At 41.7% G+C, this 21,086-nt stretch overlaps 1 protein-coding gene across 1 annotated transcript in view; it reads left to right on the forward strand.

Moving 5' to 3' along the window:
* Positions 1 to 21,086, forward strand: part of DSCAM (DS cell adhesion molecule) — a 317,172-nt gene that overhangs the window by 265,237 nt on the left and 30,849 nt on the right. Inside the window, exons 24-31 of the mRNA XM_081908715.1 lie at positions 15 to 113; positions 3,397 to 3,585; positions 5,481 to 5,771; positions 8,495 to 8,671; positions 11,043 to 11,073; positions 13,382 to 13,497; positions 16,192 to 16,341; positions 18,629 to 18,826. Coding sequence (XP_081764841.1) covers positions 15 to 113; positions 3,397 to 3,585; positions 5,481 to 5,771; positions 8,495 to 8,671; positions 11,043 to 11,073; positions 13,382 to 13,497; positions 16,192 to 16,341; positions 18,629 to 18,826 — 1,251 coding nt within the window. The remainder of the gene's footprint in view (positions 1 to 14; positions 114 to 3,396; positions 3,586 to 5,480; positions 5,772 to 8,494; positions 8,672 to 11,042; positions 11,074 to 13,381; positions 13,498 to 16,191; positions 16,342 to 18,628; positions 18,827 to 21,086) is intronic.

The raw sequence follows: 21,086 nt of genomic DNA on the forward strand, positions 1-21,086 counted from the left end.
CTACTTCTGTCTAGTTCCACCAGACCAGCCGAGACTTACTGTGTCCAAAACCACATCTTCCTCAATCACTCTTTCCTGGATCCCTGGAGATAATGGTGGCAGCTCTATTCGAGGTAACAGTGTCCAGGTTCATTTTTCAGTACTAATGTTTTATTGCAAAGAAGTGATTCACACATTCTAGCTTGATACCTAGTAGTGGGTCACCATGGTAGATTTGTGTAGGAGAAAGCAGTGGTAGGTTATCCAGGCCTCCTGCCTAGCAGTGACTATTGGAGAGGAGGCTGTTTTGTACAAGTGACTGTCGTTAAATTTATTGCACTAGACGTTGGCCTCAACAACTTTAAAATATAATAATAATAATAATAATAATAATAATAATAATAATAATAATAATAAATTTTATTTATATCCCGCCCTCCCCAGCCAAAGCCGGGCTCAGGGCGGCTAACAACACCAAAATAGTGCGACATTATAAAAACATTATAAAAATTAATTAAAATCAAGATTGATGGCAGCCATAAAGTTTTGTAAAGGTTGCCAAAGGAGGGAGTCAGGCTGCGCCCTAACCAAAGGCCTGGCGGAACAGCTCTGTCTTGCAGGCCCTACGGAAAGATGTCAAGTCCTGCAGGGCCCTTGTCTCTTGTGACAGAGCATTCCACCAGGTTGGAGCCGCAGCCGAAAAGGCCCTGGCTCTAGTTGGGGCCAGCCTAACCTCTCTGTGGCCTGGGACCTTCAAGGTGTTTTTGTTTGAAGACCGTAAGTTCCTCTGTGGGGCATACCAGGAGAGGCGGTCCCGTAGGTACGAGGGTCCTAGGCCGTATAGGGCTTTGAAGGTTAAAACCAGCACCTTAAACCTGATCCTGTACTCCACCGGGAGCCAGTGCAGCTGGTATAGCACCGGATGAATGTGATCTCGCAGCGAAGACCCCGTAAGGAGTCTCGCTGCGGCATTCTGCACCCGCTGGAGTTTTTGGGTCAGTCTCAAGGGCAGCCCCACGTAGAGCGAGTTACAATAATCCAGTCTGGAGGTGACCGTCGCGTGGATCACAGTAGCTAGGTCAGGGCGAGAGAGGTAAGGAGCCAACTGCTTAGCTTGGCGGAGATGAAGAAATGCCGCCTTTGTAATAGCTGCAATCTGCGCCTCCATGGAGAGGGAGGTATCGAAGATTACACCCAAACTCTTAACGGACGGTGCTGGCACTAATTGCACCCCCGCAAGAGATGGGAGTTGCCCCCTCAGTCCCATATCATCCCGTCCCAGCCAGAGGACCTCTGTCTTCGAAGGATTTAACTTCAACCGGCTCCCACGTAACCATCCAGCCACAGCTTCCAAGCATCTGATCAGTGTGTCTGGGGCCAAGTCAGGATGGCCATCCATCAACAGATAGAGTTGGGTGTCATCAGCATACTGATGGCAGCCCAGCCCAAAACTCCAGACAAGCTGGGCGAGGGGGCGCATAAAGATGTTAAAAAGCATCGGGGAGAGAATCGCACCCTGAGGCACTCCACACACCAAGGAGTGGCGCGATGACAATTCCCCCCCAAGCGCCACCCTCTGTCCCCGACCAGAGAGAAACGAGCGCAGCCATTGAAAATATACTCCAAAAATATCCGATATATCAACAGTCAAATAAAAATAGACAACCCAATAATGAAAAATGAAAAATAAAATAGGATTATTTAAAATTCATGGCACAATCGAGTAAAGCCCAGTTTAAACTAAAATTGAACTGAACACATGCTTAGAATTCTCAGACAAAACCTGCCATTCTGCACTAATTCTTGTGGTGTTGTATATGGGTAAGCATCTTCTAAGAGAAAACGGATAATGTCTTGGTCAGAGTAGGTTGTTAAAAGAGACAGAATTTTTCTCAGCAGTCCTTTGGGAAATTTCATTACATAGTGAATTACATTCTCCACCTGTTTTAAATTACAGGTGCAAATCTGTTGGGAAGTTATGTTATCTGTCTGTATCTGCCTTCGTACATTGCAGAGGACAGAATCTGTAGGCATAGATCCAGCGCCGAGGGCCTTCTGGCGGTTCCCTCACTGCAAGAAGCAAAGTTATAGGGAACCAGGCAGAGGGCCTTGTCAGTAGTGGCGCCCGCCCTTTGGAATGCCCTACCATGAGATGTCATAGAAATAAGCAACTATCAGACTTTTAGAAGACATCTGAAGGCAGCCCTGTTTAGGGAAGTTTTTAATATTTGATGAATCATTGTATTTTAATATTCTGCTGGAAGCCACCCAGAGCGGCTGGGGAAATCCAGCCAGATGGGTGGGGTATAAATTATTATTATTATTATTATTATTATTATTATTATTATTATTAAGTTCTTTAAAAATGTCCTCCATAGAGGAAATACTGTTAGTTCCTCTAGATAGTTAGATATTTGATGGTTGTTTGGGGGGAAGGAAATGCTACTATTAGGAAAGTTTTGATTGTTGTAACAACCTCAAGTCTCCTCCAGCTCAGTCTTGATATAGCCTGCCCATTAGTTCTTTTTTTTTATCTAAGTGGGCCTAAAATGATTCTAGCATACTATATCTCTGTAATGGACTTTGTATGTCAGTATGACTTCCCCTTTTGCTTAAAATTATACACTTAATTTAGCAGCTGTTCTTCTGATAAGAGGTGCATACATTTATGAAATTGCAATAGCATTACCTGTATCCTTACTTCAGCGCAGAGCAACCTGCTTTTGCCCAAAGGACAGAAACAGGGGTCCCCGGGGGCAACCTAGTAGTCTCTGTAAAAATGTACTCTGTTCTATTCCCAGTAGTTTAATATAGAGTTAATTCATCCACCCCTGCAATGTCTCCGAGCAATACAATCACTTGGAAAATCAGTGATGCAGTTATTTTGGATGTGTGGCACCCTGCACATTGAGTTATGTACAGTAGGCCACATGCCCACATTACTGGCATGCCTACTTCCCATGGGGACACCACTGTCATAATTCCCCTGTGTACCTTCAGCCTGGGGAATCAGGCTGTTTGTCCCATTGAAACACACAATACCAGTTAGTAATGACTAACCTCAGTCCCATTTATTTCAGTGGGACTGAAGTATGCCTAGCATAGTCTGGATCTGATCCATTATAGACAAGACAAGCATCAATCTATCCAACCTAGAATAAAATTATCATCTTGGCCTCACTGTACCTTTTCCTGGTCTTCAGAAAGATAACAACCCTTTGCTCCAGAGATCAGGAGCATTCTTGGTCTCTGGTTGCAAAGGAGATTGTCTCAGTCCAGAAACATTACCATGTGGGCAAGTCAAGAATAGATTTGAAGACCCCTAATACTCTAACGTAGAAACCTCCTGTGATTCATTTATTTCCTCACACCTTTTGACCACCTACTCTAATTCTGATATCTTTGCATCTTTGGCAGGTTATATACTGCAGTACTCGGAGGATAACAGCGAGCAGTGGGGCAGTTTCCCTATTAGCCCCAGTGAACGTTCCTACCGCTTGGAGACGTTGAAGTGTGGAACGTGGTACAAGTTCACACTGACTGCTCAGAATGGAGTGGGACCAGGACGCATCAGTGAAATCATAGAAGCCAAAACACTTGGGAAAGGTACTTGAAATCATAGCGTGTCTTTATTCTAAAACAAGTGATAGTTGCATGATTTAAATTCTAAAATAGGTCAATAGCCACTTATCTGTGTCATACATTATGTAGTACTGCAAGGGAATTGGCTTTGTAGTGTCTTATGGTCTGACACTTTCAGTTTGCTTGTTCAGTCTTGACATCCTTTTAACGGTTGGATATTTTGCCACGTTGGGGGTCCCGCTCCCAAAGTTCATATCAGAAAAAAATGAAAACGAAGAGTTTCCAGGGCTCTCAAAGTTACCAAACATTTTTGAATCAGTGCTCTTTAAGCAACTTCTTCACTTTTGTATAATAGTCTAAATGCTTTCTTAATTCTGATTGTGAATATGAAAAGAATGCTGAGTATGGAAGAAGTGGACAAAGAAGCTAAGTTTTGGAAACAAAACCAACAACCCTAATATCAGCAGTCCTACAGTGGCCCCTAAGTTCTGTTCAAAACTTTCGATTTTTTGTTGTTGCTGGCCAAAACTAAAATGTTAAGGTCAATTCATATAGATAGAAATTCAGGCAGAATACTGAAGATCCTAACTGGAATCCTTGCTTAACTGCATCCTCCTGGTCCCCTTTCAAAAGCAGCACTCTTGGACATATGGAGCCATCAGAGATGTAAACTCTGAAACTGACTGCTTCATCCTGGAGAAACCGCAGTGCATGCTAGATTTAGAGTAAATGGCTGAGCCAGCATGTCACCTGTAGCTCAACAAGTGATTGGTAGATGCTTTCAGACAGCAGAGGCTTTGGCTGAGCAGCAGTTGAATTGGGGCCAAATTCTGAGCTTCCACCTCAGGCCTCTTTTCATGCATAAATCCAGTGAAAAGATTGACTTCATGGGGGGGGGTGGAAATCAAGAGTGCAGGTATCAGTCATTGGCTCGAACAACTTGCTGTAGTCTGCTGCAGACTTGATGTATGTGTGCCACATAAACTAGGCCTTCTCCACACACCTCAGCTACTCCTGCTTAGAAATGGCAGCACATACCTCTGCGTGGCCTCTTTCTGCTGACTTTGGCAAACCTGGATGTCCTAGTGCATTCATGGATTAGAGTCACTATAAGGTCAATCTTTAAGAAACAGAAACAGAATAAGCAAAAGCTCTTGGCTACAGATAACTGTAGTTATCTCCTCTGGTCTAACAGGATTCTCTTGTTTACCTAAGCAAGGCACATGAAACACTTCTGTGTTTTCAAAGACACAGATCAACCACACAAGCAACTTTGTAGCTTCTGATGCAAGAATCAGAATGGTCCTGTTAGACCAGAATATATAACCTTTCTAAAAGCCCACATACAGATTGAAACGAATATACAGCACAACAGCCATTATTTATTATCATAGAGCCAATTATCACTTACATTATTATTCAAGTGTTGGATTACAACCCACAGTGGATTAGCATTGCAGCCAAAGAACCATTGCGTAAGCAGAGACGTTACCATTTTCTTAATTTTTTAAGTGAAGCATTTGCATTCAGTGAACAGTTGTAGAATTTTGCACTCTGGCAACTTCTGCAATATTTCAAGGGATGCTGAGGCACATCTCTGGAGTTGCACACTGAAGCCAATGCTGGAAGACACAAGGCAAACAGTGCCTCTTGGATGTTATCAACGACCTCATCATTCCCATCCCAGCACATCTCTGCACCATAAAATCTGTGGTGACCTGTAAAAGGAGAAATATTGACAGAAAAGGAAGAAGTACAGATAGCTGACTTTTTAATTGCTATATAAGGATAAAAAAAAAAGAAATTAATGTTTGCATCTTGCAAGTTAAATGTTCGTCTCCCATCTGAAAAATGTGGAAATCTCTGTTTTGCTATCCATTTATTATAACTCTTTCTATTTGCATGTGTATTTCTTGCAGAGCCACAGTTTTCAAAGGAGCAAGAACTCTTTGCCAGTATTAACACCACTCGAGTAAGGTTGAACCTTATTGGCTGGAATGATGGTGGTTGCCCAATCACTTCCTTTACTCTGGAATACAGGCCCTTTGGCACCACAGTGTGGACTACAGCCCAGAGAACCTCTCTTACCAAATCATACATCGTGTACGATCTTCAGGAGGCAACCTGGTATGAGCTACAGATGAGGGTCTGTAACAGTGCCGGCTGTGCAGAGAAGCAGGCCAAATTTGCAACACTCAACTATGATGGGAGTAAGTGCATTCATTTAATTGCTGCCTAATGAAGAATGATCATAAATAATTTAATTTCACATAATCTAAGAGCCATTTAATTTTGTGTGCTGCAATATGGCATCTGTAGCAGCTAGAGGATAAAACAGTAAAGGTGTTTACAGTCTGAAATTCCATCTGCCTCTTGTCACGTGGAGGGGAGGGGGGATCACAAGGAGCTGTACAAATTCATGGCAGGCTTCTCTGATAGCTGTGCTTTCCAGTGAAATTACAGCTTGATTTGGCACAATGTTCCAGTGTAGAAGGAGAAGGCTTCCCATTCAATCCATGTCTCCCACTGTGCCAGCAAAACAAATCTGAGCAATTCACATTAACAAATGCCCTGACTGGGGTTCCTCCTCACCCTTAAACCACCATAAATATTCGTTCTGGCACCAAGGATTGTCAGTCTTAGGAACTGGATCCATCACTTCTTTTGATACCCCAAAATCCAAGTCAACGTGCTTTCCTCTAGATCCCCTAAGATGTAAGAGAAATTATTTGTATTGTACTAGAATGTTTTATTTTTTTAATACACCCTTCATATGAGGATCACAGAGCCGTTTACTATATAAACACAAAAATACATACTATAGTAACTAATGAAAACAATAACACACACACCAGTTTAAAATGCCATCGATTATTAAATTAGCCAAAGGCCTGAGAGAGGAGGAATGTATTTGCCTGTCACCTAAAGATATGTAACAAAGGCACCAAGGAAGCCTCCCTGGGGAATTTAAACTCAAGGCAGGGCTTGGAGAAGCTGGTACTAACTTTGGTCCCCAAAGCAATGCTATGTGGCCCCTGTCAACTTTATCACAATTTATTCCACAATATAGCAAAATGTTTGCCCGTAATTTCACTCATAAGGAAAAGGAAGGTGTGTATGAGAGAGTGAACACTTTAATGTTACATCTCTTCTTGCAAACAGTTCAGGGGGAGCTCTCCCCCCCCCGAAAATTATTAGATGTCTAATTTTTTGTTTATTGTGTGTGTGTGTGTGTGTGTGTGTGTGTGTGAGAGAGAGAGAGAGAGAGAGAGAGAGAGAGAGAGAGAGAAATATTATCCCAGATCTAGGGAAACAGGTTGTGTATGTTATATGCCCAACAAATAACTGAGATCTCTTAGTATGATATTCAGTCACCAGAGTTTTAGGGCTGATGTTCTTTTTTAAAGAGCACAGTTTTCAAACTATGTACTCTGGAATTGTGTCGCAGATATCATTAGCCATTTTGTAGGAGTGGAGATGTGCTTGTGTCCCCTGAAATGATCCAGTTCTTGCTCTCCTCCTAGGAACCCAGGAGCAGGAATAACCTGATAACTGGAGCCCTCAGGAGGAGAGGTAGGGCTGGATCCAGTAAGGGAATGGGCACACGTGCCAACTTCCTCTCCTACATAAAGGCTGGTATGCAGCAATAATCTCTCTCTCTATCTCTCTCTCTCTCTGGGACAGGGAGAGAGAGAGAAGGAATGGAGGAGAGATTATTCCGTCAACATTACCAGCAGCAGTCACAGAAGAAAGGGTTCTGCCCCCAAATTAGTCGTATTATAATGTTCTAAACACCTCAATATATATTGCTACTACAGACTTTATATAATAAGATAGGAATAAACCATATTATTACATTCAATTTACAATTTCTGATCTTGACAACACTTGTTTAGTTCAAATGTGTTGAACGATCTGCTTGCAAGACTAAATATGAAACAGGGGACAGTTCAAATTTAGATTATCTACCTTGAAAAGAATAAGATGGTGTCCAAAGAGATTCAGGTTTTCCAAGGCTCTTTTGTTATTAACCAGCAGAGGAGCCATTTTGCAAGGTGTTTTGACACAAGCTGATAGGCTTCGTTCTCTTAACTAGTGGTGGCAATGAATTTTGAGAAAGCAGGGGGCCTTCAGAACTGGAAATTTGTCAAGCCATTTCAGACAGTCCAACATTACAATCACCTCAGCTGATAGTGGCCTGGTGTCAGCCCTCTACTCCTTTCCTGCACTTCGAAATTGTCATTGGGGATGGGATGGAAATGGTGGCTGGAAGTGCTTGAAAAGCCATGCTTTGTCAGAATCTGCATTCCCAGTGGGAACTCTGGGAACTGTACTCCCCTTGTTCAATGAAGCAGGAGGAACTAATACAAAAACAACCACCTACAGTTCCCAGAGTTCTCATTGGTAATGCAGGTTCTAAGCATATCCAGAAGCCTTCATAACAGAGTGTCAGGTTCTTGGGCAACTTCTCAATTGCCATTTTTCATTCCTTTTTATTCTCGCCTTGGTAACTTGGTAACTTGGTAATATCACTGAAACTCACATTTCCTGGCCCAGGAATATAAATCTCAGGAGCTTGCCATACTCTCGTCAGATAGAAGAGCTGAGCATTACAAGCCAAGAATTGTCCTCTGGCATGAAATTTAATTGGTTTGATTGAAGGGTGCACATTTTTCACTTTGCATCTGTTGGAAGAGAACTTATAAAGAAGAGCAACATTATTTCAAGGCAATTAACATTTCCTAGTTTGCCTCTTCACTAGAAGTGGTAGAGTTGACAGGTGTGCCTTAAAATAGCCCATAAAAAGTTAGTGTGATGAAGCTTTCCTAATTAATCAAACCTCTTACAGGTGAGCTTCTGTACACCGTAGTCACTTAAAAACCAACCTTTTCTCTTCATTGATAGGCATCTAATGTCATGACACTGTTTCCAGGTACAATCCCTCCACTCATTAAATCAGTTGTCCAAAGTGAGGAAGGTCTGGCAACCAATGAAGGGCTAAAGATGCTGGTGACCATTTCCTGTATCTTGGTTGGGGTCTTGCTGCTTTTTGTGCTTCTGCTGGTTGTGAGAAGGAGGAGGAGGGAACAGAGACTGAAGAGACTCAGAGGTAAGAATGGACACCCATTACTCGCTTACATGTATTTTGGTCACCTCACCGAGAATGTCTAGCTGAGATTGTATATATAGATTAAGGAGATGTCAGAAGCTTGTAACAAGTAGGGTCCATTTTGTATGTTACAGCAGCAGTATCACTGCTGCTTCTATGCAGCTCCATCTAACTGCACTATGGTAACATTATTGAGAAGAAGGTTGCATTTCAGTGAAGTGTATACAATGTGAATATTTGCCATATGCTGTGAGCCCCCAGTTTTGTCAGGAGAGCAGGACAGAACAGGGATGGCTAGCCTGTGGTCCTCCAGTTGTTCTAGGACTCCAGATCCCAACATCACTGATGCTCGGTCATGCTAGCTGGGGCTGGTGAGAAATGGAGTCCAGCAACTTCTGAATGGCCGCAGGTTGGCCACCACTTGAGTAGTCATGCAGAGCAATGTTCAGACCATTTCTGTAATGTAAGAAGCGCCCTGTAGTACCCAGTTTACCTGGTTAAAATAAGCATCAACACATTGATTTGCTGCCCTGCGGTACATACTTGTTTCAATGGAGATTGAACTCTCCTTGTCTTGTAACCCCAAATCCCTTTTCAGTTAACGCACTCCCACTTTTCTGAATGTGTGACTGGGACTGTGCTGTGTACCCATGCCCTTTAAGTTGTGTGCCCTGCCAACTCTGCCCTAAACATCTGCATGTTTCAGCACACTGATCCGCAAAAGACAGCCTAGAGCACACAGCAGTATGTCCTCTATGTTTACAAAGAGAAAAATAATGGGCAGGTATTTTTTGAAGTTTAGAGATTGGTGGATTTTGTTTTCTTTGCAATATCAGATATTTTACTATTGGAGATCTTGTTTGTTTGTTTTCGTCATAAGAATGAGGTACTGCCTATCAATAATGCAGTTGTACATAATTCCCACTCTGTCTCCAACTGTTGTTTCTTAAGTTTCAAAGACAACAAAAGCAGCGATGTTGAATCAAACACCTTTATGCTGCTGTTATATTAATTTGCACAATGGTTTTTGTTTTTGTTTTTTGGGAGACACTGACATCTCTCATTTGCTAACTTGTTAAGGATATTAGAAGTGTTTGATATGGATTCATAAAGCAGGAAGTAATCCCAGGAGGAAATGGTTAAGGAACAGAAAATTTTCAAATACGGGGGTGGGGGGATTCAGATAAATTGCATGCTGCATGCTTCAGAAAGTATCTAATTTTTACAAACATGATAAATTAGTAGAAAGATGAAGCAAGTTTAGCAACTGATGTGTGACAGTAGCCATTTTCAGGATATATATTGTTTGTTTTCATATCAGATTTTTTATGTCACAAGCATGCTACTATGTTGCTATAAGATTGATCGCAAATTCTGAATAAGTATATATTTTCTAATATGCACTCATTATTTATTTGTTCCAAATTATTTCCTGTTTCTCTTTATTAAAAATATTCCTTGGCAAGTAGTAGTGGTGTTGGTAGTAGTAACAATAATACTTAAGAATAATAATATAAGCTCCAGAACTGAAAGACCCCACTCAATGTATTCATCCACCAAGCTTCAGTCAGGAGAAAGGAATTTGGAGAGGGACCTAAGAAGTTGATCAGAGTTCATGGGAGAAGTTGGTTCATAAAGTACTCAGCCCCCAAATTGTTGAGGACTTTTAGGCAGAGGTGGGGGGCTTGTGGTCCTCCTGATGTCTTTGACTACAACCATTGGTCATGCTGGCTAGAGAAGATGGGAGTTGGAGTCCAAGTGCAACTGGAGGACTGCAGGTTTCTCACCCCTGCTTTAAGGTAAGACCCAGTACCTTCAATTGAGTCTGGAAATTAATAGATAACTATCATAAACCATACAGAACTAGAATAAATACACTTTGTCTGGTTGACCCTGGACTAAAACGCTGATGATTTTTTTACTATTTGAAGGCTCCATATGGTTTTCCAGGCCAGCTCCACATAAAGCATATTACAATAGAATCTAGAGGTTCTACAGCATTGAGTGGGCATGGCCAAGTCAGTCTTTGCCAGTAAAGGGCATGACATCCAGCTGAAGCTGGTAATCATGTGACCACGTGGTCATCCAGAAGAAATGAAAAAGTGAGGTGCAGACCCAAACTGAAAACCTTTGACTTCAGGGGAAGTGCAACCCCATCCAGTCAAGGCTGTATATTGAAACTCTTGATCAACCAACAGTATTACCATTTTAACTGGATTAAGTTTCAGTTTCTTCTTCCACATCCAGTCGCCCATCACCAGGAAAAATAATATTAAATAGACAACAATGCTTAAAAATGAGTTAATTGAACAGACATGCAGTACTAATGAGCTATTTATGCAGTGTTAATAGTTTTCCCGTTTTTCCCTAGATGCAAAGAGTCTGGCTGAAATGCTTATGAGGTAAGAATAATGTGTACAGTTTGTCAGTTTGGTTGTGATACTGGAGTATCAACCTGAGATCAGGACTGGGACCTTTCCAAAATGCATAGCATGTGTTAAAGAAACATCCCATTTAAATATTCTAAGTAATTTTCAACATAGTTTTCCAAGTTATAGTCTGTGTGGTGCTGGAGGAGATATGTGGTTAGTTTAGTTCTGCTGAAGAGCATGGATTCAAAGTACCATGTATGGTGTTTCTTTGTTTGTTTGGTATATGTATTTATAGTCTGCTCTTCTCCAAGCAATTCCATGGTGGATTTCATGCAGTTTAATCCAATAAATAAAGCAACATGATAGTTACCATCACTAATCCAATCATAGAAAACAAATAAAAATCAAGGTCAGTGAAAGTGCATCTCAGATGAGAGGGCTTTCCACAACGTAGGATAGGAAGGAATAGCTCTGCCTATTTGCACTAGAAGCCAGCTATATTAGGAACAATGTTGATTGCCTAAAGCCTGTGACATCTTACCTGTACCCCTCTTCCCCTGAAATCCATCTAACAGGTTTGCAAATCTTTTTAAATATTTCTCTTTGTTGTTGTTTTTAATAAGACATCAGTGGGGAGCCTCCGGGCTAATTAGGCCAGACAAGGTTCCTGTAAAGCCATTCCCCCCAAAGCATGCCCACTAGGCTCACACCTGACATCATATGGAGCCTTGCATATGGGACAGATAAAGACACAGCTGCAAAGGAACAAGCAGGAGCTTAAAGAGCACTCCTGATCCTTCCTTGGCAAGCAGGGTTCACTGAGAGCTGCGCCTCTTTGAATGCTTGCTGTCAGCACCAATCAGCTGATTGGCTCTGACAATCCATTTACCAAGGAGCTCACTATCGGTGCCAATCAACTGACTGTTGCTGATGGTGAGACCCTTTGTAGTTGTCCATTTGCAGACATGGCTTGGACTCAAACTGTGCCTGCAAATGAACATTTTTTCCTTTGCCGTGGTTTGGATCTAGACTGCACCTGAAAACAGACTTCAAAAGGTCTGTCAGCACCAGTCAGCTAATTGATACTGACAGCAAACCTCTTTGAAGTTCTCACCTGTTGTCGGGTGATTGAAAAATTGGCAGTCTCTCCCACCTATCAAAAATGGCCCATGGGAGGGTGGGCCAGTTCTTGATTCTGCTCTTGGGCTGAGAAGGGTTTCCTTACCCCTGTAGTAAGACAAAGAATGGACAAATAGATACTGTTGTGTGGTGCTCTATTCGAGAAAAAGGCATGCAGCACACAAGGCATAGGGGAGAGTCAAGATTGATAGATGAACTCACATCAATAGAAAAAGACAATAGTTTCAAGCAGCACTGGGATGTTGAAGCAAATTAACACCGTTGCTTTTCTTTATTATGTGGGTTGTCATTCTTAGAGCTCTGGCTGTGAGAGCAGCACATAAGCAGCAGAGCTAGACTATTGGGGTGGCCTACCTTTTCCAGTTCTTTTTTCTCAACAAATAATTAAAAATAACAGTACCCTCTCTTTTTTTGTTCATTGAGGGTACAGATCAGACTGCTTCCAAGTGCTATAGATCTAAAGCAATTCTGTTGGTCTGATATAGAGGGGTGTGTGTGTAAAATTCTTAGCTTCATAACTCATTCCAAGGCTAATTTTCTAGTGCACACATTTTAAAATGAGAATATACTAGCTTTGGTGATAATATACTAATTGTTTCTTATCTCTGTCCCCCAATGCTGGGAATTAGTAGAGGAACAGTGGTTGGATTGCTTTCTTAAAATTTTATTATTGCAGTGTCAACAGAACAAAAAGCAAAGTGTGTTGAAGGGAAATAGCGAACCAGAAGCAATTACTGCAATCCATATAAAAGTGTAAATAAATAACCACTTCTTAAATGTCCACTTTCTCTGATGGTTAATATTTGTCAATGCCAATTTATGGTAAGAATACAATGCCATAAAACCCACCTTTCCTCTGATTGAACAAAGGGGTTTTTAGGCTTGTTTTTAAGAAATGGAAGGAAGGGGAAATAAGAGTTTATGATTGTATTTTTCAAAAGAATCTCAAGGGGAAAGGCTTATTTTCTCCCGTTGCTTCTGTTTTTCTAAGCTTCAGCATTAGACTAATATATTGTATGTACACATGGGAGAACTAATGAAAAGCATTTATTTGAACACCCCACTGATAGCGATAGGAGACTAAAGTATTTATTTTGCTTTTAAACTAATAAAAGAATTTTGGGAATTTCTTCATTCGACTTTAATGCCTGTTTCTCCCCCCCTTTTTTTATTGGTTTGTTGTCGTTCTGATTTCTAGTAAAAACACAAGGACATCGGATACACTTAATAAGCAACAGCAGACCCTCAGAATGCACATCGATATTCCCAGAGCTCAGCTTCTGATTGAAGAGAGGGATACAATGGAAACCATTGGTAAGCCAGCAATAAGCTCATGAGGTGCCTTTGTACAACAAGAGGATCTCACTAGCTCTGTGTTGTTTCTCTTAAGGTATTACAAAAAGCAGCGTTTAAGGAATAGAAAACAGCCTCTCCAAATACTTTTTCTTACAGTCTTGCTTTTGTTTTGATGATAAAAGTCCTGACTCAGTACTGCATGTGAAATGAAAAAGTTTTCAGTGAGACCAAGCTCAAGAAGAAAATTGCAGAGAAAGTGGCTGGGATGGTTTTGATACACATGCAGGGAGGAATTCAACATAGCACCAAGCAGCTCATTCTGTCAGTAGAAGCATTTCGGCTTGTCAGATGAATGATCTCCCTTCTCCTCAGCCCACAGCCTGTTCTGGGGTTTCCCCCAAAGTCCACCCTGAGCCAATCTGGGGGACAATGAGGGGAGGCGAGGAGACAAAGAGCCCTATTGTGCAGCATAAGAGACCTGACTTCCCCTAGAAAATCATTGAATCCAGCCCATAGAAAGGAAAAGGTTGGGTCAGTTTACATGTGCCCCCCCCCCCGCCACTGCTACAGTTTGAATACTTCTGGGGAAACATCTGTACCAGTGGAGCTTTCCACCCCATGGAAGTTGGTCCATTAGGGCAAATGGGGCACTGCCCCATCAGCAACAGTCAGCCCCCACCTGATTGCCTTCCAACTTACAATCAGTTTAGGGGGGTGGCACTGACTGTCAGCTTCCTCCTCAGTCTATCAGTGTTACCTTTGTGTGGATTTCTGTAGGATGGAGGAAGAGGGAAAAACTAGAATTAGTTGACTCCACCTGTCATTAGTTCTGGCTCCACCTACTATCAGCCTGCCTGCTTTCCGCCCAATTATTCCCAATGGGCACCAGCCACTACTGTTTCCACCTGCATTCTGGGGGACCTCTAGGTACAGAAGTCTTAACCCACTAGTGGACATCTCTCTGTGTGTATGTGCTGGTCAAGCGTCTCTTCCTGTGGCCTTCAGCAGGCCTCTAGGTAAGCATAGACTCGTCCCTTAATACATTTTATGCACTTGACCTTGCTGTCAGAAAATCCCTAGACAAATCATTCCTTGGATCAGGATTTATAAAGTTGAACACTGGTAGCTCACCTTGTGAACCCAGATTTTCAGAATTGCTAAGCCAGGACATCCAGTGGGAACACAGAACTCCTAATGATCCAGCTCTTGGAAAAGTGCAGTGATGGCAGGGCTCGCTTTAAAAGTGGCTAATCCTGCATTTGGTTTCTACTTTGTTTATTTTCCTAATTTTGCTTCTCTGCTGTTTTTCTGCTGCCAAGCTTTATCACACTGGGGCGGGGGGGGGGGGGGGATTTACCCTTGTGTTGCAATCCATGGGCAGCAGAGTTTGTAGTGCAGATGCAGGTTGCATATACTCCTTTTATCTCTCCCAGAGCTACAGTTCCCAGCATCCTTAGCAAACTACAGTTCCCATGATACTTTGGCGGGGGCATGTTTTAAATGTGTGGCTGCTGCAGATGCAACCTGATCATTGCTTCTGTAATAGGTTGTGTCTAACACAAAGTGGCGAGCCATGATTCAGACCTTTGGTGAGCTTCCATATGGCTCATTGCCCAGAGATTTTATTGCCAACTTGAAAAGAGGCAGCTCTTTTTGCCAGGGGTAGAGAATTGTGTTCATCCCACTTAAGACCTTTTTTGGGCAAAATGTATATTTAGTATTATTATGCATGGTTCTTCATGTTAATGGTTTCTTATCCAGGGGGTGGGGGGAGGAAATGTTTAGGAAATACTTGATTGTCCCACCGTTGGCAGCCTGTCTGGAAAATATATTTAAAAGTCATATGGTACTTCAGTGTTTGCATTCCCTGTAGTTCTTACTGCTATTAAGACTATCCAGTAGTGACTGCAGCAATGTAGGTGGAAGTTAAATGTGTCAATCCTGATAGTACGATGCATAGAAATAGACTGTTTTTACAAGCTTCAGTGGCAGTGGGTGGTTCACCATTAACTCCTGTAGGGTTGGAACAGACCCATTGCCATATTTTTATGTTTTCTGCTGCCTACTTAAACCACTTATTTTTCTTAACTCATAACACCCCGTATCTAATTATAGCTTAAAAGGAAAAGGAAAGCTATCAACTTGAGTCAGAAGGAAATGGTATTTGTTGATGTGTTCTCTCATAAAGAGATAATATACTTGAGGGGGAAGGGAATAAGTTGATATTGATATTATTAAAATAGGGTACTGCAGGACTGTGTGGGAAAAGGGAAAGTTTACAGAGCCATTTTGGGCAATAATTTCTCTTCCATGCACATGCCATTATGTACTGTGGAGCTGCCAGTGCATGAAGAAGCTTATGGCATGCAGAAGTAGTGCACTTTTCTGCGATTTCTATAATCACAGCGGCATCACTTTTACATCTTGCCTTTTTGCCATTATTCATATATCTGGGGGTGGAAGAGTCATACTGGAAGGAAACAGTACTTTCCATGTTAGTCCTTGCTATGGTGGAAAAGAAGTTTCTCACCTGAAAAAAAGATCTCTTCCCTCTGGGCAAAAGCAAGGCGAGACAAAATTCATTTGCCAGGTTATTTCATTCTAAGATGTAATGAAGACTATAGAAGTGATATTCATTCATTCATTCTTAGAAAATCAGCCAAAAGTGAGACACCATTAAGATATTCTGCTCTGTCATTGCCTTTCTCATAGATGATCGATCTACTGTCTTGTTAACTGATGCTGATTTTGGGGAGACATCAAAACAGAAGTCGTTGACTGTTACACACACAGTGCATTACCAGTCTGTCTCACAAGCCACTGGACCACTGGTAGATGTTTCTGACGCCCGGCCAGGAACAAGTAAGTATTTAGGACACTTTGTTTTGTGGTTGTAATATAAAAAATAAACAAATATGCTGCAAAGTCTGTTGCTTACCAGGAGGGTACAGGGCGAGGCAGCAGAGAGGGTGGCGCTATGCAAAGGCACCAACAGGGCACCACTAGTTCATTTACTCTGCCCTGTCCTTTCTGTTTCCTTGGTCTTCCCTCTCTCCTTCCTGGTAAGTGACAGTGACTCATCTGCCAGGAAGCTCCACTCCACCTGGCAAGCTGCTTCTGCTTCTCCCTTCCATTTCTTTGGAGGCTGTGTGCTCCTCTTTTCCATGTCTTGGCATATACCTTAAAATATGGGAAGATGATAATGTTTGACAGCAGGGTTATTTCTCCTTGACCTGCTTCTCCACACCCTGCCCCCCACCCCAGTACATAATGTGGGGTGGAATGCAGCCACACTGGTGCTGGATCAGAGCTAGCACTTTTTCCTTGCTTTGAATAATGAGTATATTTTGGACCCATCTGCAGAGGTCCTTGCATTCTAGAGAAAATATAACACCTGAGTTATGTGTTGCTGCTGATTCCCTTCCCTACCAATAGAAATTGATCCGCCGTCTTCCGCACTGGTTCTTGTAAGTTTTCTTATACTGTGAGGTTGCAATGTAAAATACTGATCAGCAAGGAAGTATGACAGTCAAAGCTTTTTAAATTTAGAAAAAATCCAATAAGTTTTCCAACGTTTGGAATATTTCCCAACAGTCTGGCTTTGATTGTGTGTGATTTTACAAAACCCATTGCACAGAAGAGATACTGAGTAAGCAGATTCATCATTCTGAAGTTTTTCATCTTGACAAGAATCCAGTATAGTTTGCTAATGCGTGGAATGTTTCCTAACATTTTGGCACTGATTATATGAAGTTTACAAAATGCATTGCATAATCAATATATAAAGCTGTGGCATACCATTAAATTGAGCTGGTTTTGTTTTGCTGAGCTATTCATCTAGCTATTTTCTTTGCTCCACAGAAAAGATGGGACACCATTTTTATTGCTGATTGTCCCTTTTTTATGCGTGTGTGTGCTGGTTATTAGCCTAATCTCAGACAGTGAACAACATATGGACAGTTTGCATTTTTAAATGGCTTTGTAAGTAAGAAACCTGCCAATCTGTCAATGAGAAGGGATGAATCATGAATAATCCTTCTATGGCTACTTATCCTTAACTCATTCCTTTTTAAATAGTTTCAAAGCAATGTAAAAGGCGCGGCTTTTCTATTTTAATAATAATAAAAAGAGCCCAATCAAATAACCTATTTAATAAGTTTGAATTTATATTTTTAATACTGTTATATCCCAGTCTTAGTAACACCAACTCTATGATTTTATGAAAACCCTCTCAGATGCTTCAGAAGAAAAATCTTTTCCCTCTGCTTTAATGTCCTAATACTATTTCCACAAAATCCATAACCACCCATTCTTTAAATAAATAAATAAAAGAGTAAATGGGTATTAGACATCAGGCACAATCCTTTAATTATTGATTTCTAGATAATGCTTTTTTAAAAATCCTCAAACAAAATTTAGTCCACATAATACAAAAAATGATCACTTGCCTGGAAATCAAGCTTTGTCAAAGAAAAATGAACCAATAATGCAGGTGCAGGAAACTTTTGACCCTCCATATATTCGAATCCCCGTGGCGGGGTGAGCTCCTGTCGTTCGGTCCCAGCTCCTGCCCACCTAGCAGTTCAAAAGCACCCTTAAGTGCAAGTAGATAAATAGGTACCGCTTTATAGCAGGAAGGTAAACGGCGTTCCGTGTGCTGCGCTGGCTCGCCAGATGCAGCTTGTCACACTGGCCACGTGACCCGGACGTGTCTGAGGACAGCGCTGGCTCCCGGCCTCTAGAGTGAGATGAGCGCACAACCCTAGAGTCTGTCAAGACTGGCCCATACGGGCAGAGGTACCTTTACCTTTACCTTTTATGTTGCTAAACTACAATTTCCTTCACCCCTGACCATCAGCCATGATTGCTGGGGCTGATGGGAGTTGTAGTTCAGCACAATCTGAAGGGTCAAAGGTTTGCCATACTTGCAATAATAAAAGTTTAGAATAGCTTTGAAACTTATATATCATAGATGCTGATAGAAATTGATAATAAATGCATATGCCCACAGATAGGCCCCACTGATATTCATTTCCACCCTGAGGCTCCATCACTCAGCAGTAATTCTATTCAGCCAGTTGCTCAGCTTCTTTTCTTGACTAATCAAGTATTCAGTGCCAACACTGAATTCTCTGTGTTTTCACTGCAGATCCTACAACAAGGAGGAATGCAAAAGCTGGGCCCACAGCTCGCAACAGATATGCTAGCCAATGGACTCTCAACAGACCTCATCCCACAATATCAGCCCACACCTTAACAACAGACTGGAGGCTACCAACACCCAGGGCAGCAGGATCAGTGGATAAAGAAAGCGACAGCTACAGTGTCAGCCCATCACAAGATACAGGTATAATCTTTGTTCCTAGACTTCAGATTCAAGACAACATTATAATCAGAACAGGACATTTGCTGTATTTGATTTAGCATATTTGATTTTAGCTGAGCACCCAACCAGATACGACAATAAATGCATCTTTACATTTAACCGTTAGAGCTGTTTCCACATGTTAATAGTAGCAGGCAGAAGTTGGAGAGGGCTTGTATTTAGTGGGCTAGCAGAAGATGGGGGGGATTTAAATTTTCTCCTGTGCTGAGGACCTGGGGAAATGTTATCTTCTGAAGTTGCTGTTGGCTTTGGGAAGAAATTCCCATTAGTACCAGTGGGGGGCTTTCCCCTGAAGCAGTGATGGCCCTCCAGCTGTTTTAGAACTACAACTCCCATCAGCCCTAGCTAACAGGACCAGTGGTCAGGGATGATGGGAATTGTAGTCCCAAAACAGCTGGAGAGCCAAGTTTGGCAATCGCTGCCCTAAAGCAAACAGAGGAGGAATTTTCCTCAGGACTGCAGTAGGACAGCATTGTGGAGACCCAAAGAATACAGCATGATTGAACCTTATGTTCTTCTTGTGGTCTGAGAGACATGGAAGTGCATGAGCCCTGAGACTTGCTCTCACTGTTACCAGGTTGAATTTTTGTAACTGAAAAATCTGACCACACCCTCATCCAAAAGTGCATATACTAATACTGTACAGTGGTACCTTGGGTTACATACGCTTCAGGTTACATACGCTTCAGGCTACAGACTCCGCTAACCCAGAAATAGTACCTCGGGTTAAAACTTTGCTTCAGGATGAGAACAGAAATTGTGCTGCAGCAGCAGCGGGAGGCCCCATTAGCTGAAGTGGTGCTTCAGGTTAAGAACAGTTTCAGGTTAAGAACGGACCTCCAGAACGAGTTAAGTTCTTAACCTGAGGTACCACTCTGTTGTTGAATTCTCCCCTTTGAATGAAGGGACACTGAGGACTTGCATTGTCATTTGTAATATTTGTTGTTCATGAAAATACAGAATGGAGCACAAACAGAAGTTCTTTCAATAGTCAGCAGGTCCAAAGGGAACTGCTTTTGAGCCCTACTCCCCCAGCTGTAATTAACTCCAGCTAGAAACTCATCAAAATGGAAATTGCTGAAGGGGGTTCTCTCTCTTTCTGCCCTGTTCTTTAAGTTGGAGGGGTATCACCTTCTCCAAGATGCGATGGGTATCTCTTCAAATACTCAAGAAAGTTTTTTAGCCAGAAGGCTATATTCTGTAAGGATGGGGGAGAAATTCTAGCCAAATAACATTTCAGGGTGGACCTACCTAATTCACATTTACTGAAATAATACACAAACTGTAGTCCAGCCATGATTTAAAATGTGCACTTCTCTGAATTTCCAGCCAAGCAATTTGTACAAAATTGTATATACTGGAGTGTGCATTACAGTGCATATATTATGAAAATAATATATATATTATATGAAAATAATATATATATATATATATATATATATATATATATATATTATATTATATATATTATGAAAATAACATGCAAAAATTTCTCTGCAGAACTGAATATATTGAGCACAATTCAGTATGATACGTGTCTATTAGGAGAAGTTAACACTAAAATCCTAGCAAATTTTCATGAAGAACTAATGGCAGCGATATACTTTGGAACCAATTTCGTGGGGGTGGGGGAAACCATCCTTCTGGGAGGATGTAGAACTAAAATGTGAAAGTTGTTCAATATGAATGAAAAAATGAGCTAGTCAGCTCTACAGTAACTCTTAGACTTGCTTTGCTGGGCCACCTGGCAGTCAGAGAACCAGGGAGGTAAGCAATAATGAACCCTTGCTTGAAGTGACAGTACCAAATGTCAATCAAAACAGCCATCCGAAGCCAATTAAGAAGCTCTGTCCAGACATCAATAGCTGGGAGTTATGAAAGGTCCACTCCAGTAGGTATCCAGCTATGCTTTCAAAACATTTCACTAACAAGCCTTATTATTTTATGGGCTAGATAGTGGGTATGGACAAGCCAGACAATCTCACCTGGGGCCAAAGAGGGAGACAATCTAAAAGTTCTATTAAGGCATTTCATCATTACAGATCATGATAATAGGCTTCAGAATGTGAGCATTTAAATACATTTCTTCAGTACTAATCTTGGTTCTATTAGGAAAGCCACATTCTATAGAAATTTTGCTCCTTCCTACCCGATGAAATGGGACGCGGATGGCACTGTGGGTTAAATCACAGAGCCTAGGACTGGCCGATCAGAAGGTCGG

The sequence above is a fragment of the Podarcis melisellensis genome (assembly GCF_964234715.1).
Source record: "Podarcis melisellensis genome assembly, chromosome: 4".
Lineage (NCBI taxonomy): Eukaryota > Metazoa > Chordata > Lepidosauria > Squamata > Lacertidae > Podarcis > Podarcis melisellensis.